Below are 22,833 nucleotides of genomic sequence, written 5' to 3'. Positions count from 1 at the left end.
TCACTTAAAATTCTGTCTCTGAGATTCAGTTTTGCACCAGAGCACAAAGGCAGAGCTTTCGGCGTCATTTCGTTACTTGCATGTTATCCCTTTAAGAGGATGTTGTTGCTGTTGTTTAGTCACTACGTCACGTCTGGGTCTTTTGTGACGCCATCGACCATCGCTTGCCAGGCTCCTCTGTCCATGGGATTTCCAAGGCAAGACTACTGGGGTGGGTTGCCATTTCCTTCTCTCGGGGATCTTCCCGACCCAGGGATTGAACCTGCCTCTCCTGTACTGCAGACATATTCTTTACCACTGAGCCACCAGGGAAGCCCCCAAGAGGATGTGGTAGCTTGTCCCAAGTTGGCTGCTGTCAATCGCCTGCTTCCTAACAAAAATATCTTAGCCGCTCTGCAACTTTTTTGACCAGTAACATACAGAGGAAGTGATGCTGTGCTAATTCCAGCCCAGCTTGTAAGAGAAGTTCAGGTTTCCTCTCTTGCCCCTGGGAACAGAGCCACAAGGCAAGAAGTCAAGACTATTCTGCTGGAGAAAGATCACATGGAGGAACATTGAGGCGCCAGGCACAGGGATGAGAAGCTGTCTTGTCCATCCATCGTAGGCCAACCTCTCCCGCTATATGGCCACAATGGCTGGAGAAACCCCAAGCAAGTATTGCCCCACTAAGCCCAGTTATCCCACAGAAGTGGGAGAAATAAAACTGCTGTTTCATGGCACTAAGTTTTGGGGCAACTGCTAACTGAGCCAGAAGTGTACACACCCCCACTCTTTCTTACCTGCTCCCTGGTGGCTCAGCAGTAAAGAATTCACTTGCAATGCAGGAGACTGCCTGCAATACAGGAGACTCTGGTTTGATCCCTGGATTGGAAGATCCTGTGGAGAAGGAAATGGCAACCCACTCCAGTATTCGTGCCTGGAGAATCCCATGGACAGAAGAGCCTGGTGGGCTACAGTCCATGGGGTTGCAAGAGTCGGACATGACTTAGCAACTAAACCACCACCACCATCACCTGGGTTACCTCCAGTAAGTAAGGTGATTCTCCAAACCACAGGTGGTGGCCTAGGCCAGGTGGCCGCTTTAACAATCGAATATAAGAGAGCAACAGATGCTGAATCTCAGTACATGTTGTAACAGCCACTCAGCCAAGCCTCTTCTCCCCTGATACAGGAAGGACATGTCCTAGACCCGGGCTATTCCTTAACCCGGGGTGCATCATGAAAAAGAGACCCAAATCAGAGATGATTCAAGCTAAAGTGTGTGACTTCTGCTGCTGCTAAGTCACTTCAGTCGTGTCTGACTCTGTGCGACCCCACAGATGGCAACTCACCAGGCTCCCCCATCCCTGGGATTCTCCAGGCAAGAACAATGGAGTGGGTTGCCATTTCCTTCTCCAATGCATGAAAGTGAAAAGTGAAAGTGAAGTTGCTCAGTCATGTCCGACTCTTAGCAACCCCATGGACTGCAGCCTACCAGGCTCCTTCGTCCATGGGATTTTCCAGGCAAGAGTACTGGAGTGGGGTGCCTTCTCCAGTGTGACTTCTAAATACAGTCAAATATAAAAGAGAAAGAAACCTTTGTTGTTGCAAGCCACTGACTTGGAATTTTATGTTCTACAGAATGTACTGGTGTGTCTGTCTTTTACAAAGCCATCAGAAAGTTCTCACAAACTGAAGGATCCAACTAACATTAGAGATAGCTGTTGAAATGGAAGACGATGGCAGATCTTTCCTGTTCAGTTTCGAGCGTAGACCCAGAAGCACGAGGGGTGGCTGGCAGCCCAGCCCAGTGCTCACGATGGTGTCCATGCACACAGGGAAACCCGCCCTCACCCACGGAGCCTGTGGTCTAGCGGAGACATAGCGACTTTCTTCTGCAAAGGGCCAGAGAGTAAGTATTTCATCTTTGTATGTCAAGAGGCAAAAATGAGGATATTATGTCAGTTCAGTTCCGTCGCTCAGTCGTGTCTGACTCTTTGCGACCCCGTGAATCGCAGCACGCCAGGCCTCCCTGTCCATCACCAACTCCCAGAGTTCACTCAAACTCACGTCCATCAAGTCGGTGATGCCATCCAGCCATCTCTTCCTCTGTCGTCCCCTTCTCCTCCTGCCCCAAATCCCTCCCAGCATCAGAGTCTTTTCCAATGAGTCAGCTCTTCGCATGAGGTGGCCAAAGTACTGGAGTTTCAGCTTCAGCATCATTCCTTCCAAAGAACACCCAGGGCTGGTCTCCTCTAGGATGGACTGGTTGGATCTCCTTGCAGTCCAAGGGACTCTCAAGAGTCCTCTCCAACACCACAGTTCAAAAACATCAATTCTTCGGCGCTCAGCCTTCTTCACAGTCCAGTCTTACGTCCATTCATGACTACTGGATATTATGTAGGTAACCATTTAATATTTGACAATTTTAAAATGTAGAAGACATTCTTATCTCTCAGGTCATAACACAAGTAAGTGGCAGGCCAGATCCGATCTGATCGTCTGCTAACCTCTGCTCCAGTGAATATTTGATAAATATTAATAAATAATATTTGGATATAATATTATTCATAAATACTACTCATAAATATTCATAATAAATGAATATTTCCAGTGCATGTATAACAAGTATAATACATAAGGTCTTTCTGAAGCTTAGAGAAGAGACACAAACCATTTGGGGATTTTATAAATGATTTTTCAATAAGAGGATGGCTGAGTGAATCTTAAATATCAAGTAAATGTCACTGAGTAAATAGACAAAACAGTAGAAATGTGATTACGTGAGCAGAGACACAAGTTGTTGAAACCCCATGATATGTACATGTTAACTTGACTTCCTCCCATCAGCACAAGGGTATCATGTAACACAAACAAGGTATCCAAAACTTCTCAGTCAAACCCCCGTGTAACAGGTTTGCTATCTATTGACCCCATAGAAACACATACCCACAAACACAGGTGCCTCAGCCAGCTCAGGAGACCACAGAGCTGGAGGGTTATAGCAGCAGAAGTGTGTCTTCTCAAAGTTCTGGAGGCTGGGATGTACAGCATGAAGGTGTGGGCTCATTCAGTTTCTACTGAGGTCTCCTCCTGGTCTGCAGACAGATGCCATCCCACTGGGCTTCCCTGGTGGCACAGGAGGAAAGAACCTGCCTGCAGTGCAGGGGGACCCAGGTTCGATCCCTGAGTGGGGAAGATCCCAGGGAGAAGGAAATGGGAGCCCACTCCAGTATTCTTGCCTGGGAAACCCCACGGACAGAGGAGCCTGGAGGGCTATAGTTCACAGGGTCGCAAAGAGTTGGACGCAACGTAGCGACTAACCCAGCACCACGTTGCCTTCCCACTGCAAGTTCAGAGAGCAGAGAAGGAGATGCTCTCTGGAGATTTTTCCTATAGGGACACTAATCCTATTGGTTCAGAGCCCCACCCTTATGACCTCATTTAACCTTAATTACCTCCTCATAGAACCATCTCCCTGGAGAAGGAAATGGCAACCCACTTCAGTACTCTTGCCTGGAAAATTCCATGATGGAAGAGCCTGGTAGGCCACAGCCCATGGGGTTGCCAAGAGTCGGACTCGACTGAGTGACTTCACTTTCTTTCTTTCCGTAGTTCCTTTTGGAGAAGGAAATGGCAATGTGCTCCAGTGTTCTTGCCTGGAGAATCCTATGGATGGAGGGGCCTGGTGGGCTATGGTCTATGGGATTGCAAAGAGTCAGACACGACTAAGCAACTAACACACACACATACAGAACCATCTCCAAATACAGTCACATCAGGGGTTAGGGTTTAACATACGACTATTAAGGAGAAACGATTCAGTCCACAGTACGTGATCCAATGATGTGTCATGATTTGCACTTAATAATTTACTTCTATTGCTCTGTTCTTTCTGGACCTAAACTTGTGAGGTCTTTGCCATGGAGACAGTATCTTGCCTTATTACCCCACTCAGAAGCTACTGCTGCTATTAGGGGGAAAAATTCGACAAGCATGCTTCTTATTTAATCAAAAGAGGATTTCTCCACAAACACAATTCTCCACTTTTGATTAGGAAGTCTCAGAATGATGGACAGCTATTAAAGCCAAGAAATCAGGAGGCACGTTTGCAAATACCATCGTGTCGCCTCTGGATTCCACAGAATATCCATTATCCACATCCACTGTCCTGCTGGGTTTCAGAAGCAATAAATGCAGGTCCGATGAATAGGTGCTTGTTTCAAAACTGGACATGGTTTTCTTTGTCCAGTATTTTTCCAGTAACCATACTCCTCTTTGTAAACTAAACAAAATAATTGGTTTGATGGGTTTCGGTCCTCTAACACGTAAGACAAGGTGATATGAATAGAAATGTTTTACATAGGAATTGTTATATGATATTCTGGCAACCAAAGACTTCTACTAATTTGCACATTGAGGCTTTGTTTATACAACAATGCTTGACTGCCTGGGGGAACTTCAAGGTTCCGATGAGCTTTATGAATAAATATGTTGATGTGAATTGTGTTTTATTCAAGTTCTATAGAAACTGAGAATCTCTCTATGGATCAGTGTTTTTGTGATAATATTCCAGACAGGTGTCCTTTATTCAAGCGATATGGTGACAAATTTCCACTGAAATACATTAATAATTCCATTCATGTATGTGCTTAGTCACTCAGTTGTGTCCAACTCTTTGTGACCCCATGGACCGTAGCCTATCAGCCTCCTCTGTCCATGGGGATTCTCCAGGCAAGAATACTGGAGTGGGTTGCCATGCCCTCCGCCAGGAGATCTTCCCAACCCTGGGATCAAACCCATGTCTCCCACATTGCAAGCAGATTCTTTACCATCTGAGCTACCAGGGAAGTTCAATTCCATTTATACTGATATGCAATTATAAATAAGGATGATAAATTGAAACTCACATCTCCTTTTATGTAAGGGGCCAGTTAAGAAATGCAGAGATTTACCAAAAAGCATCATTTTTCCAGACAAATATAGTATAGCTATGCTCTCTGTTATGCAGAAACAGTACTTTAAATTGAAAAACTATTAACCTCCAGTGCCAGCTTCGTTCTGAAACATTGACTAAACAGACAAATGCACAGGCACTGTGATTGAATAAGAGAAAGTCTCTGTCTAGAAGTCAGAATACAGCGAGAAATGTATATATGTGGAAAAGGGTACTTAATTTTAAAAGACAATCATTACAAATACTATTTTAATAGAGATAAGTCTTGGTAAGTATATATGTATATATATTAAATGAGACAAAAATAAAGGTCAAACATTTTTCTAATTATTATGCCATATAGTATTGTATACACACACAGACTCGTGTTCTCCACCCTCTTCTGGGAAAATAGGACAGTTTAAGTGACTACTTGCTGGAGTAGCTATAAGGAAGATCCATGCAGCTATTAAAAATTATTCCAGAGAAACTCTGAGGGACACTTTAAAGCCAACTTTCTCTGATTGCATGAGTCTAAGACACTCTAACAAAATAAAGAGCAGAGAATGCATTGAATGAGCTTTAAAAAATTGTTTATAAAGTGAGATTAATCCTATTTCATATCCAATACAGAATCCATTTACAGTGCTCCAGAAACTTCAAATGTACACAGATCACTTGGAAATCTCAACAAATTTGCAAAGTTTTAGTCCAGTAAATCAGTAAATGCCTGAGACTTCCTGGTGGCTCAGGTGGTAAAGAATCCGCCTGCAGCACAGGAGACCATGGTTCAATCCCTGGGTCGGGAAGATCCCCTGGAGAAGGGACTGGCTACCCACTCTGTATTCTGGCTTGGAGAATCCCTTGGACAGAGGATCCTAGTGGGCTACAGTCCATAGGGTCGCAAAGAGTCAGACAAGACTGAGCAACTAACACTTTCACTTTGCATCCTCAGCAAGTACCCTTTGATAATCATCAAGGCACTCACATACTTCCAATCCTTGGTGGAAGAAAATCAAACCAAATAAAATAAAGATGTAATCTCCAAGTGAATAGATGTTCTAGGGCGGTGATTCTCTAAAGGTTGTCCACATACCAGCAACACCAGCTTCACCTGGGAACTCGCTAAAGATGGTAATTTGCGGAACTCATCTACACCAGGGGCTTTCCGGGTAGCTCACCTGGTAAAGAATCCGCCTGCAATGTGGGAGACCCAGGTTTAATTCCCTGGGTCAGGAAGATCCTCTGGAGGAGGGCATGACAACCCAGTCCAGTATTCTTGCCTGGAGAATCCCCATGGTCAAAGGAGCCTGGTGGGCTACAGTCCACGGGGTTGCAAATAGTCAGACATGCCTGAGTGACTAAACACAGCACAACACATCTAGACCAGCTGACTGATCTAGAACACTGGGGCTGCCGCCCAGAAATCTGTGTTTTAACACGCCTAAATGGACGCTAACATTGGAGAACCACTGCTTTCAGCACAACTTGGGAAGGGAGTCAGTACTGCTGAATGAACTACAATTCATCAAGGCTGGGGACCCTCTGAGATCATATGATGTCTGCAGATAACAAAACCATACCCTTCTCCGTCAGAGAAACCAGGGGTCCCGGGACCCCACTCTCTGTTGACTGTCATCCAGAAGGTCTGGGGTAAATATGGGGATCTATTACTTTAAACTTGTATTGGGCAGGCTTCAAACTCATTGATCCAAAGACTTGGATTGAAAGGGGTGGGAAGGCTGACTTTTAATACTTAAATTCTTATGCATGACAAATACATACTCATGAACAGACCAAACATTTCTGGGGACTATAAACAGCTGTCCATTGGGGAACAGCAAGAGGCAGATCAGAACTACCAGACACCTCTCAGTGTAGAATGAGCAGTGATGGTAACACCACCATCCCCACCCAACAAAAGCACAAATAATTCTTTCATTCAGCACGTATTAATTCTTAATGTAGCCCTGTGTCCTGCCTAACTTTGCAGTTCCTCTCTATAGATAGGAGGCAGTGTGTCTCTTCACTCATGAATAAGCATCTTTTACGTTTAAATCAAATATTTTGTCTATCTGCACTACACATTCTGCAGGCTAAACATATTCATTCTCCAGATACTTTATCCCTAAATGTGGCGAATTTTATCTTCTCCCTTCTGAACAGTCGATCACTTCTTTAACAATGAATGGCTCACACGATGCTTACTTTCTTATTTGTGTCTTTGGGAAATTTAAAATGCACAATAAACAACTTCTATTTCTGTCCTCTGGAAAATACAAAGGTTAGAAACGCTAAATTTAGTCACAGTTTAAATAGTATGCCCTTTGTTATGACTATTTCCAACTGGGTGATTTAAGTTTTTTGGTTGATAGGTTGTTTGAGTTTAGCAGCTTCTTCATACCAGTGGCCCAAACTGCATTGCTGCTCAACCAAAGTCTTAAACTGTCTTCTTTTAGATAAATGGTTTCCCAAATAGATTTCACCACACTACTGTTGCTCTAGTTTTTATCCATTAATGTTAAATTTTGTGCTCATAATATTGATATTACTTTATATCAATATCACTTTAAATTTCCTGTTTTTATATACGATTACCAAATACTTTCTTTTTTGTCCACACTGCTCTTATTGTTTGACTGCCTATAAAACAGATACTCTCATTATGTCCACTGCCTGTGTTCCAATAAAACTTTATTTACAAAAAAATAGGTAATGGGCTAAATTTGGCCCATGAGTACCAATGCTTCACCTAAAAAATATTTTGTTCATACATTTAAGGAGAAAATAATCCCACACATAGCTTCTTATATTCAATTATAATTTTAAGTCAATATTATAAGCAACAGTTTTATAAATCTCTAAATCCAAGGGAACCTAAATTTAAGGAACTATGAAAATTGTTTCCAAGTGACTGTCCTCAGTAAATTTAAAAGCTTTTTATATAAGTTTTTATATAAGTCATGGTTTCCCAGAGCATTTTGTTTACTCATGGTAAAAGAGTATGAAGAATAGAAGAAATGCCAGAAAAGCAATCAGAAGGTCCACCTACAATAACACCAGTATGGTTCTGGGGATGGTGGACACGAGAGAAAAACCTACCTCGACAGGAAATCGGAGAAGGAAAGGCGGACAGGGTACCCGTGTCGGATGCTCTTCACCATCTCCAGGATCCCAACATACTGCAGCTGAGCGGACACGTAGAAGTTATCAAAGGTGTCTGGCAGCTTTGAGTTATTGGGCTTGATGCAATGAATAAAGTGTGGAGTGCACTTCTGAAGTTTCCCGGTAATATCCGTCAGAGTTTTCTAAGGAGAGAAGTAAAACACAACTGATTCTCCAGAGAAGACCCCAACTGACAAGGTTGGGAATTTTAAATAAAGGTTGGCAATTTGTAAATAAAAACTTTTATCTTCAGTCCATGATTCTTATGTATTATGCATTCACTCACTGTGTGTGTGTACATGTGTGTGCATGCTTACTTTTCTGAAGTTACTTAAGTGGTCAAAATGGAAGAAAATTCCATGTAAAACCTTTACAGTCGATACAATCAAAACGGAAAATTTTGAAATCTGAAAACTTCACTAACCCTGAGTTGCGATGCAATGGTGGCTGGACCTCCCCGGTCGAGTCTTTGAAGAAATGTAGAATTTCCTTTCTTTTTTAATAACTGTAATGAAAACAAAAGGAAAGCGTGAGCAGGTTTGTTTTACTAAGTTCCCGTGTAGGAGAAAAAAAATTAACCCTCCCATGCATGTACGTTCACTCACAGGCAGATGGAGATTTAAAAGAGGCTATAAAAATCAGTGCCAAATGATTTTCTGCAATGGTGGGAAAATAGGCGACTACATGTAAAATAACCTTCACTGCGTCCTTTTAAGTCCGTGGCTGCCACCAATGTGCAACTACTTTAATTTGAGAATAAACAGATGTTGACTAGCTTGGTGGTACAAGAAACTGACCCTGGTCTTCTTAATTGTATTACTAATTGTTTGTCATGAAATGCAGCTTATTCCGGGGTAAAAGGATGCTATTTTATGTTACAAAAATCTGATGTTTTAATAACCATTGTTTTGTTCCCTAAGTTAACTACCATCGGTGTCTTACTCATTTTCTCCCTTCCTTTCCTTCTTCTTCATTTTTTAATGTTACAAGGGTTAGTAAACTACTCACCTGTGAAAACTGATGGTAGACTTTTTTGATAAGTAATTATATACAGCTCTTAAAGAAAAGAATTCACATGCAGCAAAGATGAAATGATTATGGATATAAAAGAATTAAGTGAAAATGAAGGCAGTGGGTGAAGAGAGAAAGAGCAGAAGGTAATTAATTAAATTCTACCAGGGGTTAAGAGGAACCTCAGCCACTAACGTTCTGTTACATTTCACAGCATCATATACACCGCGACCAATGGATCTATCGATCCAGAATCACTTATCTTAAACTAAAAGGTCTCGATAGAAGAAAAATTGGATGAAACATTCTTGTCAATATGGTGCTGCTATCAAGGCAGTAGCTCATTTCCTTGCATTAGGATGAAGTGTCAAGCTGGAATGATCAAGTGCAACTGACAAGGGAAGGGAAAATGAAGTGACTGGTCGAAGATCAGACTGTTTTCTATAAACACAAAGCTGGGCATGACGCTCAGTTGAAGGGTGGGTAGAGAGCAGCCTTCTGGTCACAGGGGTGGGTGTGCAGGGGTGAGGACCCTCAGAGGGAAGTGAAGGATGGAACACTTAAGGAAAAATCATAATAAATAAATCTTCATCTGGTGAAATTGAACACTCAATTTCCCTTTCTGGGTGGAGGAACGGCTGTGAATTATCTCGCTTTTGCAGTCCTTTAGGGGAAAGGCTAATGGCATTTCTGCCTGGTAATGTTTAATAATTAAGGTTAAAAATTACAGTTTGGAGGTGTGTGGTGATTTCTTGCTCATGATTTCCAGGATGATTGAGAAAGCAGGGGCCAGAAGTTTCAGTGAAACCCCCGGGAATAGAGATCTTCCTTACAAAGGGGAACTCTTTGTCTTTTTTATGTAAAAGATGCCATTTTAATATGCAGTGAGATGGAATTCCTGTGATCCTCCAGTTATGTAACAGCTATATCAAAAGATTCGTAACTCTAGGGTCTACCGGCTACACACACACACACACATCTCTAATAGGCTGTACACATTTCTGCCACTCTTCTGTAATAGAGCTCATTTTAATTATGCTTTTATTTTAATTGGTAAGCAAAAATGCATTCCAGCAGGCTACAACGACTGAATTTCTAAAATGGATCATCCTGGACCCTTCCCAACCATACTTCTCGTCTTTTAAAGTTTCTGTAAAGGCAAGCAAAACACACTGGCACTGAATGCATAAACTCAGTACACTTCTGAAACAACTCTTCACTACATTTTTGTTCTGTTTTTACAAATCATCAAAATCTTTAGGTTGTAAGTACAACCTCGCGGGTGTGGAACGAATACACATTAAAAAATTAGCGTAATGCAGAAACAAATTAAAAATCTACAAAACGCACAGTGAAACACTCCAGGACCTGAAAAATACATGATGTCTGTGTGAGAAACTACAATTTATTGTTTAGAGACCTAAAACCTCTGAAGTGACTAATGGCAACGGAATAAGGTAGCTAAGTGTATTCCCTTTAAACCTTCTGTCCCTGAAACCTCCCATTCATCAAAAACACAGTCGCAGAGATGAGACTTAAAAAGGGTGTTGCAAAGACAACCAATAAAATGACTAAGCCTGTATTTGCTATCAAGTTTTCACTCCACTGCATGCTCTCATACCATCCTCTCTCCAAGGGTTATACTTTGGGTAAGCAGTCTTTCCGTTAATTTTGTTAAATTAAAATACCAATTTCTTTCCATTAGCATAGAGGACTGTACATTTTTTGTTCTTTAAAAGAAGCAGCAAACGTGCTGAGCAAATTTAAAAACCACCAGATACGAATCATAAAAACTCCTACCTTACTAAGTTCTAGATAATTCCTGTTTTCTCCCATCATTGAAGATGCTGTCATTCTCTTACTGAGCCGGGCAGATTTATGTCCTCTGAATTTAAAAGAAGGAGAGGACGATACGAGGGCTCCTGTTTGTGACAGTTTCGACTGGAACAAATGATTGATCACGACGTTTTCACTAGCTAGGAAATAAATAAATGAATACTGTAAGTGGCATTAGAATCGTAATTTACGCAAGCATTAAGCTAACCCCTCATCCTAGCGCTCTCACCATGAAAGCATTCTGTGCGGGGAGGGAATCGACATTTCCTTGTCCTTTTTGCTTTCATTTTCCCCACTACTCATCACACCGTTTGATGAATTCTGACTTTCTTTGCCCTCCACCCGGAGTCTGGATCCCAAGCTCTCCTGCCCTCGTCCTGCGCCCTGAAACCTTTGCTCTCAAATTCAGGGGCACTTGCTGCTCTCCTAACATCCAGAACCAGATCGGACCTGCTCAGACCTAAGACCTCAGGGCACTTGACCAAGCCATGAAGACTTATGGTTTCCATTATCAGCTCTCCGTTCCAGGAAAACAACTGCCAGGAGCCCACAGCCCCAGGAGGAAGCTCTCAGGGTGTCTGCAGACATCGGGGGAGCCCCTGACTCACTCGGCTGTCTCTGCTGTTGGGGGAAGAGGTGCCTCTTTTTCTGATCCAGTTAGGCTGCAAACGTGAAAGCAAGCTGATAACTTTTAGATGTCAGGTTACAAAAATTCTAGTAATCCTGGGTCCATACGTGTTTCCTGACACCTCAGGGAGAAAAGGGTGCATGAATGAATGGAGTTTTGGTGGCAAATCTGAACAGTCAAGTGAGAACCTTGTCTGTCAGTTAAGCACCTAGAAGGCAAGCTTCTCGTGTTACTTACAGCTGTATACAGGCAGTGTTTAAGCCTTAATTTCCTTTTCTAAAAAATAACCACTGAGTACCTACTTTGTGGGTTCCTATAAGACTGAAGGGTGATGTAACGTGCATAAACTGTTTGGGATCAGTCTTAGCCCACTGGACAGTCAGCAATGGCAGAAGCAAAGTGGTTTAGTTTCTACCATTTCCACACTCAGATTATTTCACTTGCCCAGCTGATATATTTACTAGCAGTGCATTCAGTGAAAAGTCACTGCAAGAATTAAAAAAAAAAGAAACAAACCAGCAAGCCAGGAGAAGGGACAGAGAAGCGAAGACACAATTATGGATTACAGGAAGGTAAACAGGAGCCTTGTGGTTATAGGTTTGAGTTTTGGGAATCACAATAAACTCATGACTTTTAATATACAGTTTTATATATGTGTGTGTTTAAAATTTTCTAGTTCTGAAAGGGTCTAAAAGCAGTAAGACTCCAGTTGCAATGAGCCCAGCCTGCCCCCATTTCTAAGTTTCTTAATACTATTCGTTTATAAAATAAGGCATCTTGGGTAAGTGGCTAGTTTAGGATGTGAGGCAAGGTAGAGGATCTTAGAATATTTTGGAAAGCCAGCATGTAAAACAGTGCTTAAAAAGGACAAGAGAACCTGTCAAAAGAACACAAGAACCAGCTTGGAGGGGTTCTCATTGGCTAAGTCTTGGGCAATTTTAGTATCAAAATAACGACAGTAATGGATTGTGTCCCTTAAATAAAATAACAATTCGTGAGTCCGTACTGATAATGAATGAACAAATGGATGGATGAATTATTAGAAAGGAGAGCTCTTATAGCAGGATGTCATTGCTGAAGACGGGGGTTATAAAAATCACACTTTTGTAACCAAAAGGGAAATCACTGATGTAGGCAACAATCATTGCCTCAGTCAAAACTAACGGGTGAAAGCTTGTGACAAACACTTCTTTAGAAATGACTTATCAGTTATAAACCGAAAACAGTGACGTTAGGGAGCTCTGAAGGACAGAGTGATCAAGGTGAAGGTCACCATGAGCTTTGGAGCACAATGTGCTAAGAAAGAGACATCGTCACCTCCGTGGGGCTCCTGCCAAGAAGGTGGAGACTGATTCCAACGTGAGGAGATAGCAAACAAGCCCATATTGAGGGACATTCTTCAAAAACTGGTCTTCCACTTTTTAAAATATTAATGTCAAGAAGAAAAGCTGAGGAAGGGTCCCAGATTAAAGAAGACTACTGAGAAATGGCAACTGAACTCACAAATGATCCTGAATTGGGGGGGAAATCATTCTGAAAGAGATTTGTGGGATAATCAGTAAAGTGTTATTTGAACTCTGAATTAGATACTGGTGCCATATCAATATTTAATAGTCTGATCCAGTGTTCTTGCCTGGAGAATCCCAGGGACGGGGGAGCCTGGTGGGCTGCTGTCTATGGGGTCACACAGAGTCGGACATGACTGAAGCGACTCAGCAGCAGCAGCAGCAGCAGCAGCAGCCATATCGATATTTAATAGTCTGGTCATTTCCTGGGGTTATGGAGGTCATGTCCTTGGTCTCTGGATAGGGACCAAAGGATTTGGGCAGAAAGACATTTGGCCATTCTCCTGTGGTTCAGAGCATGTGTGCACACACACACACAGATGGGAAGTAGACAGCAAGAGAGAAAAAGAGGAAGAAGATGAAAAAAGTCAGTCTGGGAAAAGAGCATATGGGAGTTCTTTGTACTAATTTTGCGACTTTTCTTTAAGTCTGAAATCGTTTCAAAACAACAGTGAAACAGTAAACATATAATGCCACGACCTGTTTAACTAAAAATATTATTTATAACTGGTCTGTGGATGAACGGAACCACGCATAAAACAGTGCAGCAAGTCATTCCCATAATTGGGGAAATGTCTTTACTAAACCTCTCAACACTAGAAGTAAGTATGAACGGAAACACATAACTGACGGTGTCTGTCCCTTCTCTGGATCACAGGCTGGGGCCGTGTGAAGGTCAAGTGGAGAAGCCGTGCCCTGTGATGGAGACACATCATCCTGTGACAGTGAAGCCGCGCCCACAGGCAGAGTGCGTGCGCTGAGACTTCCGGCCTTGATGTCGCACCTAAGAACCTGGGGAGGAAGCCCTTGGAGAAGAGCCAGCTCTGGCCTCCCTACTCTATTTCTAGGAGTCACCTGCTGTAGGCATTTTCCTGCAGGTCCCCATATGCACAAGCGGCAATGAGAAGCACCCCTTGCTGGGGTCTCCACACAACGCTCTGGGCGCCTTCCTGCCAGGAAAAGGAGATGAGCTAACGGAGGTGCCCAACGTCTGTAAGCAGGAATGCAGAACTGCCAGCAGCATCATCGGCGGTAAATAGCTTTCCTCTACTTCTGAGCAGACTGAAGAGTCTGGATTTTAATTTCTCTGCATCTTTTGGAGTCAAGTGGACCTGACTTCTCTGCTCAGGCACCCAGAGGGACCCATGCTGATTTTCTGTTTAAGCAGTTGTCACCCAGCTCCCGGTCTGCACTGGGCAGGGGTCTCAGAGCCCCAGCCAGGTTGGCAAGGATCCTGCCACAGACCCCACCTCCTTCCTCAGGCAGAGCTTTTAGATAATAGGATACAAATCAGGTGCTGTAAGCAAAGTTCTTAGCAAGGTGTCTGGAAACATTACTGTTATCTGTAAACTACACTTTCTTTTAATAACTGTTTGCAGTGTCACAACATTCCACAGATTCATAAACTACTATCTCAATCCTCTTTGCTTGTACGACAGAATGGGTGAGCCACTGTGGCTTGGGTGCCAAATCCAGCCCCTTGCCTGTTTTTGTAAATAAAGTTTTATTGGAACTCAGCCACATCCATATGTATTGTCTATAGCCACTTCCTCCTTATCATAGCAGAGTTGAGTCGCTGTAACAGTGAACTTATGGCTCTCAAAGCATAAAATATTTATTCTCTAACCCTTTGCAGAAAGTGCTTGCCGCCTCTTGTATGAACATATAAGGACACATTGTAAACTTTATGCTCATGTTCAGATGTATCTATAGTCTAAAATATTTAAAATAAGGTTCACCTGTTTTCTCTTGGCACTTGTCAGGCAGCATACACAAAAGAGTAACTTTAAAATATAAGGCCTCTATTAAGATAAGCAGAATTGCAATAACACAAGCTATCTTGTTTTCATTCTAAATACATATTCTTGTGCCAACTTTGAAAACATGCTGTACACTAGACCTTCATAAAGTATATGGATTAAACTGAAGTATGTTATAAATGAAAGTCCAAATATTTGAAAACCAGAAGGAAGGTATTTCCAGTGATCATAAGCTCAATTATCTCACTCTTTTCTTTCTACATGGTATTATTCCAAGTCCATGCTTTTATCATTAGCCTCAACCTTTAAGAGAACTCAATAACCATACATCCTGAGAGGCAAGTGGAGTCATTCTCCATGAAAAGCAATATATTGCAACTCTGCTATTTGATTTAAGGTAACGATGTTCCTCAAGCCAGAAGTGATATGGATGTCTTGTTTCCAGCTCAAAGGCATCCAGCTATTTCATGAAAGGCTATCATATGCTTCTTTTCCCAGGAATGATAAATGGCTTCACCTCATTTAGAGCAACTTAAAGCACAAAAGATGATACATTTTAATTCTTTGAAGAGGTTATTAGGAAAATGTGAATCACTGCAGAAGTGCTATTAATAAAATAATTACTAGAGGGGATAGAATTTATATGTAATATATATAGATCTGTATATGGGCATCTATGTATATAACTATACTCTATATAAATACAGTACATCATTTTATATATACTATAGGGTTATATATATATATATAAATTATGTATATAAAGTACTAAGGTTCACTAAGTAGCTGTTGCCTATAAATCTATATTGGTATACACATATATGCGTGTGTGTGTATATATAAACTTGTACTCTCATTTTACTTTATAAACATCAGCTCTTTATATCTGAAAGTGCATGAGAATAAAATACCAGCCTTCGGTGTACTCCCGAGTCATCTTAAGTAATGGAATTCACCCTGCTGTGGCCTAAATAACTCTGGAAACCATATTCATCTTCATCAGTCCGCACAGAAGAGCTTTTTTATATTCACACCGCCAGAGTGGGAAAGGTGTTTTATATTTCTATCTGCTAAAAGCTTAGTTAAATTATGGTTTCTGCTAGACTCCAAATTAAATTGTAACCAAAGTATAGCATGGCAAGATCCATTCCTTATTATTCTGGGCATTAGAATGCAAAAGATATTTCAATTATCCTTAGCTGGTGGCATATTTTACAGGACCATGTTCAGAGACAGGGACATAAAGAATGGGTGGCATTTTAACCAAAGAGCAGGGAAACTTACTTTTCATTACAAATAGAAGATTCTGTGAAAGGGAGTCTTTATTTTTTTCAATTGCTCCAACAGCTTCATACATTACCTATAATAAAAGAAAGTAGCATCATTACTAATGGTTAAACATGACCATGAAAGTAATTTTCTTTAAAGAACAACTTGACTCAGTGACAGTTTTAAATTACTCATAAGAGCAGTATCGTCAGGTCATAGTTTTCGCTCCAAGCCAGTTCCGAGCTCCCCTCCCCAGGCTGTCCTCTGCACACTGAGTCCGGGACGCCGCTCCTGTGCGGACGGGCAGAGTCCTCCTCCAGTGCTGGAGAAAGTGGTGCTGATTCATGTCCACTGTGGTCCCTTTGGTTTCAAAACCTCTCACCTGCTCAGAAAACTCTCTAACCCAAGTTAGAAAGGCTTCACGACACCTTGGGAAGGAAGCAAGTGTCACCTCAGGATGAGAAAAGGAACGGCTTCTGCATTAAAAACTAAAATTGGAGCTACTGTGTGATCCCGCAATCCCACTCCTGAGTGTATATCCAGAGAAAACTCTAATTCGGAAAGAGACGTGCACCCCAATGTTCATGGCAGCAGTATTTGCCGTACGACAGCCAGGACACAGAAGCAACCTGAATGTACAGCGATAGAGGAACGGATAAAGAAGCATGGTATGTAAACACAATGGAACACTACCCAGTCACAAAAAGAATGAAACAATACCACTTACAGCAACATGGACGGATCTAAAAATTACCATACTGAGTGAAGTAAGTCTTTATGATGCTGGGAAAGATTCAAGGTGGGAGGAGAAGGGGTCGGCAGAGGATGAGATGGTTGGGTGGCATCACCGACTCGATGGACATGAGTTTGAGCAAGCTCCGGGAGTTGGTGATGGACAGGGAGGCCTGGCGTCCTGCAGTCCATGGGGTCGCAAAGAATCCAACACGACTCAGCGACTGAACTGAAGTGAAAGTAAGTCATGCTCAGTCAGGCAGTCATGTCCGACTCTTTGTGACCCCATGGACCGTAGTCTGCCAGGCCCCTCTGTCCATGGGATTCTCCAGGCAGGAATACTAGAGTGGGTTGCCATGCCCTCCTCCAGGGGATCTTCCCAACCGGGGGATCAAACCTGCGTCTCTTGTGTCTCCTGCACTGGCAGGCAGGTTCTTCCCACTAGCACCAGCTGAGCTAAGCAGTAAAGCAGACAAATAAACAACTTCCAGATACTTCTATAATCAGTACCCAATTTGGTCCTAGGCCAAAACATGGCTTACCCGTGTCAGAATGGTTGCTATGTTATATATTACACGTTGTTGAATACAAGCAAATTTCTGTATCATCTAGAGCAGTGGTTCTCACCCAGGGCGACAGTGACCCTAACCAGTGCCTGGAGACGTCTGTGTTTGTCATAACTGAGGGGCTGGAAGGACCAGAATGCTGCAAACACCCTACACTGCCCTGGAAGCACCACCGTGAAGAGTATCTGCCCCAGATGCTATCAGATTGGGGTTGAGAAACCTCAACCTGGAGCGTGGCTCCTGCACGCCTTCCTGTATTAGAGGCAGTGGTGCCCCTGAGACTCCCGACACCCAGCTAAGGCATCTACATCTTTGGGTAGATGGCAGGTTATTTAGCAGGGTATTTGGTGGGTCATTTGGTGGGTGTTTGGCAGGTTATTTAACATCCCAGAGATGACCCTGCAGTGTTGGGTCCTCCTCTCTACAGCCCCAATCTATAACTCTAACCTCTGCTTTTCAGGGGAATCTGATGATTCTGGATTGAACACACACACACACACACACACACACACACACAAGTGAATGACTGATTGTCTCTAAAAACATTCCTTGTCTGTCTTTGCTCCTGTTACACCTTGTTTTCTGAGGGGCCTTCTCTTGTTTCTGGAGGGAGTGACTACGGATTGTTCAGCTCTGCCTCTGCAGCAACAAGCAAAGTGTCTTGTCCTTCGGGCAGATTCATTAAATAGTCAATGAAATGAACAAAAAGGTTTTGTTATAGTGACCACATACAGCACAAAATCACGCTGCCTGTTTTTATTTAAGATTATGTTGGTGGTGAAGTCACTCCCTCATGTCCGACTCTTGTGACCCCATGGACTGTAGCCCACCAGGCTCCTCTGTGCATGAGATTTCCCAGGCAAGAATACTAGAGTGGGTTGCCATTTCCTTCTTTATGGGATCTTCCTGACCCAGGAATTGAATCTGGGTCTCCTGCATTGCAGGCAGATTCTTTACCAACTGAGCTACAGGGGAAGCTCAGAGAGTATGTTGATGTCATTAACACAAGATCCTACGCTCTAGGACATCTCATGAATGGCATCCTGATTGTATTTGGATAGCTAGAGAAAAAGCTAGAGGTCTCCCACCAAAACAAAAGCTCAAAACTTGCCAGTCGGAGACTCCAACTGGCAAAGTTACACGGAAAAGGTACTGAACAAAATCCATACATGTGCAGACACTCAAGGAGGGCGGTTTGATGCCTGTAGAAAGCATGGATTGGGCAAAAGTTTTTGCTTCATATAAAATCGATGAATCTTGAAGCAGGTGAACTTCATTATTTTGTGGCAATGGGAACACTGCTTTAGCTCTCTAAGTGTTTCTTTTTGGGGGAACAGACAAGGCTGTTCTAGCTTAGCTGGGCCACTCGGGAGGGGAAGAGCAGGTGCTGCTGGATGGCAGGAAGCAGGCTTCAGGCGTGGGTCTTTCCAGGTCACTCAGCCCTGGGGCTCTGATTTCAGCACCGCCCTTCCCCTTCCTGCTGGTTTATTACTTAGGGGATGAAAGGAGAGAAAGCCTGAAAGTCACAAAAGACAGAGGCCAGGTTAAATGCTCTTTTCCACCCTCCATCTTTACATAATTGAAATTCAAACTAGTTTTTTTCTTTTTTTTCCTCTTAGGATTCATGCTGTAAGTGACAGCGTCCCTCACACATGTAATAGAGACTTTTATATGCACAGGGCCCCCTACGAATCTTTAAGGAAATTGTCATGTAGTCAAAGGTTTCCTCTCGAATGATTCTGTTGAGTAAAATGGCTCAAAGGCAACGGAGTCTCTCCCCCACGTTTCAGCAGTTAGCACACTCATCTGAACGCATTGCTGTGGACGCCAGGCTGGGAGGACAGCGTAAGCTGGGCGCTGCAGTCGCGAGTGCTCCTTTTTTGGAGGTACTCGCTGTAGCACAATAGCAGGTAAATGCAGTTCATGTCCCTGAAAGATGAATTATGTTCGCCGTATATAAAAACAGGGGTATACAACTTTCACCCTGGGTGTGAATCACTATCCATCAAGGTTCCTGGGCTCCTGGGTCCACAGAGAAAAGTTTACAAAAGGCCAGACCACACACACGGTCTTCCCAACTGGAGGTTGTCAAGCTCAGGCTTGGCTAATTGCCAAGGAAAGCTGCGGTGCAAAGGTGAGTGAGCTCCGAGGAGACAGCTCCAGCCAGCACCTCTGGTCTCAATTCCCTGAGTTAAAGCAAGAGCGGCGGGCTTATGCACCCGGGTGAAGAAGGCGTGGGCTCTTCCAGCGTGTCCGTACCGAGTCACTTCAGTCGTATCCACGTTGTGCAACCCCATGGACTGCAGCCTGCCAGGTTCCCCTGTCCTTGGGGATTCTCCAGGCAAGAGTACTGGCGTGGGCTGCCGTATCCTCCTCCAGGGGATCTTCCTGACCTAACCTGTGTGTCTAAATCTCCTGCCTTAGCAGGCAGTTTCTTTTACCAGCAACGCCATGTGGTTAGCCTGGCGTCTTCCAGTACGAGGTCCTGACTCTCCAAGTCTGTGGTCCCAGTCCAGCTCCAGATGTCGGCACGCAGGAGGAGGGCTGTGTGAGGTCCAGGAGATGTGCCGTGGGAGCACCCACTCGGCGGCTGATCCACTGAGGACCTGCAGCGTGTACGTAGCGTGAGCACCCACAGTGTGTCTAGGACTCACGGACCACACTCTCTGGTGTCGAATAAACATGCACACGCCTTGGAACCCACCCAGACCTTTTTTTCTTTCTAAGATTTACTTATTATTACTTTTGGTGCTGCTCTAGGTCTTTATTGCTATGCAGGGCCTTTCTCCAGTTGCACGGAGCAGGGAGGACTCCTCACCGCGGCGGCCTCTCGTGTTGCAGAGCACGGGTTCTAGGCACCAAGGCTTAAGTAGTTCAGTGCGCTCAGCAGTTGCAACTTGCAGGCTCAGGCTCACTGGCTCAGTAATTGCGGCCCACAGGCTTAGTTATTCTGTGGCATGGGGGGGTCTTCCCTAACCAGGGATGGAACCCGTGTCCCCTGCATTAGGAGGTAGATTCACTGGATCACCAAGGAAGTCCTCCACCCCGTCCTTTCTGATCATTGTTTAGAGGGGCGGGGCCCAGCAATCTGCACTTTGAACTTGCCCCCTAGCTGATCCTAGTTCACGGTCAAGTTTGAGAATCACGGCTCCAGGGACTACTGCCTTGATGCTCTGTGAACTCTGCCTCTGGCGTGATGCTGGCAGGAGATGGGGCATCTGGGAACAAGGTCTGCAGAGGATCAAGGCTTCCTGGGCATTTTAAATATGGAACAGCTACTAAAGCAGATATTTGCTCCTAAAGTTTAAGACTGCTGCTAAGTTTAAGATGAGAATACAATATAATTATGAAGCATCTGAAGCGAAGGTCGCTCAGCTGAGTCTAATCTCTGCGACCCCATAAGCTGTAGCCTACCAGGCTTCTCTGTCCATGGAATTTTCCAGGCAAGAATACTAGAGTGGGTTGCCATTTCCTCCTCCAGGGGATCTTCCCAACCCAGGAACTGAACCTGAGTCTCCCGCATTGCCGGCAGATTCTTCACCTTCTGAGCCACCATGGAGGTAAGCTGGGAGGTGAAAATCGTGGCCAGCAAGCAGGCATCACCACCTCTGTTTCAGGACTATTATTAGCAAGTGGAATCAGGGTCATCACATTTAATCGGGACAGTGTTACCAGAGAAACAAGAAGATACATGAAGCAGAGGCAGTCTGCACGCCTTTAAGTAAAGAGAGGTATCCATCTCTTTACTGAGAATTCACATTGTTTCTACCGGTGAGAATTAGGAGACTGTTGAAGGGACCCAAGAGGGAGAAGGACATGACCTCGGCGGCTGAAATGGGAAGCGGGTGTTTGGATTCCAGGGTAAACGGGACAGAAGCGCTTGTATGCAGTCATTAACTGGGCTTCTGGTTTCACCATGAATTGACAAGTGGGACTAATATGGAAAATCAGTTTCATTTATTTATTTACATTTTTTGAGTCAGTTGAGGGAGTGTCCGGAGATTTAGTTTAGTTGAGCTTCTGGATTTGTGAACGTGAAGACGTGATGCAAGCAGAGATATTAAAGGTAGACACGGAGCTGTGAAGCCCATAGAGACACAGGCAGGAGAGAGACGGGAGCCATCCCCATGAGAAGCCGAATCATAAGAGCATATTGACTCCCCGAAGGAGACAGAAAATACTGTCTTGGGAAACACCAACATTTACAGAATGGAAGTAATTTCACTCGTCAGTCAATCCCCATCTCCACCACGATATTTACATGATGCAAAATATAATCCATGAGAAAGAGATGGGATTAACAGCTGATAAAAATCAGACTTTTGACATACATTCTCGAATTCTCTAGACCACATCAGAATGTCTGTAAAGTTGGATTTTAGCCAAAGAAATAAGATTGTTTTTCAGCAAAGGTAAATGGGTCTGATAATTCTTCATGCCTGGCTTCAGCTTTCTACCGGAGGTTTGCTAAGAAGTCTGGATTTCATGTGCAGTGGTAAATTGATCTCTCTATAGCATCAATATTTGTAAGCAGAGGTTTCTGTTTTTTATTTTTCCATTAACTGATTCCATCCAGCAGTTTTGCTTGCTCTCATTCTGATTCACTTTAAGTCGATAGATACTAATCAACAAAATAAGTTACTAGAAGCAGATAGTGTTACTGTTAAGTGTTTTTAATATAAATATCTAGAATCTGGATATGGGCATTGAATTGAAATTACCATATCTGAAATTTATGAACACGCTTCTTTGGTTCCTTTTGAGAAGAAAAAAAATACCAGTCAACTAACAATAAGATATCAATATTCAAGGAAATTCTAAAGTTTCCTATTTCTAAATGTCTGTCATCCACGAAGATGAAGGAACCAGTTAAATCTTTGGAAAAAAAAAGAAAACAGTGAGATTCCTAAATAAAAGCCTGTGTTTTTTTTCTTCCTAATAAAACCCTGGATAAGGAAACATTTATCAAATCTACAAAAATCTACACCACAAGTGGTCCTGACACAAGAAACGGGGCACCAGGAGCCTGGCGGAGCTCATTCTTATTTTCCTAAAAGTCTGCCCAAGAGGTGAACAGACACAGATGTAGATCAAGCTCTTTCTGTATGGGTCAAAATATCCTTGTCAAATAACCTTTAATAGTAACAGTTTGGCCTAGACCAGACAGATTTCATTGTTATGTCTGGGGATTCTGCCTGGAGAAAAGAAGGAGAGAAATAAAAGGAAGCTTCCTTATTGATTAGTGCATCTCCTTTTTCTGCTGATTTAAAGGTTCACTTTCAGAGCTGTCTTGGGCACATGGGGTCTCCCACAAATCTCTGGGGGTGAAGGCCAGCCAACAAGCTACAGAAGACGCTCCTGACACAGGTGGCCTGGGGAGATTGAA

The 22,833-nt window shown here is 43.3% G+C and overlaps 1 protein-coding gene across 2 annotated transcripts in view; it reads right to left on the bottom strand.

Annotated features, from left to right (window-relative positions):
* MYO16 (myosin XVI) overlaps window positions 1-22,833 on the bottom strand; it is a 519,851-nt gene that overhangs the window by 128,349 nt on the left and 368,669 nt on the right. For both annotated transcript variants that reach the window (XM_086328670.1, XM_086328671.1), the window contains 4 exons: window positions 16,165-16,240; window positions 10,892-11,067; window positions 8,505-8,585; window positions 8,018-8,223 (listed from right to left, as the gene is read on the bottom strand). In XM_086328670.1, the coding sequence (XP_086184796.1) occupies window positions 8,018-8,223; window positions 8,505-8,585; window positions 10,892-11,067; window positions 16,165-16,240 (539 nt within the window). The remainder of the gene's footprint in view (window positions 1-8,017; window positions 8,224-8,504; window positions 8,586-10,891; window positions 11,068-16,164; window positions 16,241-22,833) is intronic.

The sequence above is a fragment of the Bos grunniens genome, chromosome 12, assembly GCF_055505025.1.
Source record: "Bos grunniens cultivar Pamir isolate PY7600 chromosome 12, Bosgru_T2T1.0, whole genome shotgun sequence".
NCBI lineage: Eukaryota > Metazoa > Chordata > Mammalia > Artiodactyla > Bovidae > Bos > Bos grunniens.
The sequence above is the reverse complement of the archived record's forward strand: the minus strand, read 5'-3'. Positions and strand labels throughout refer to the sequence as shown.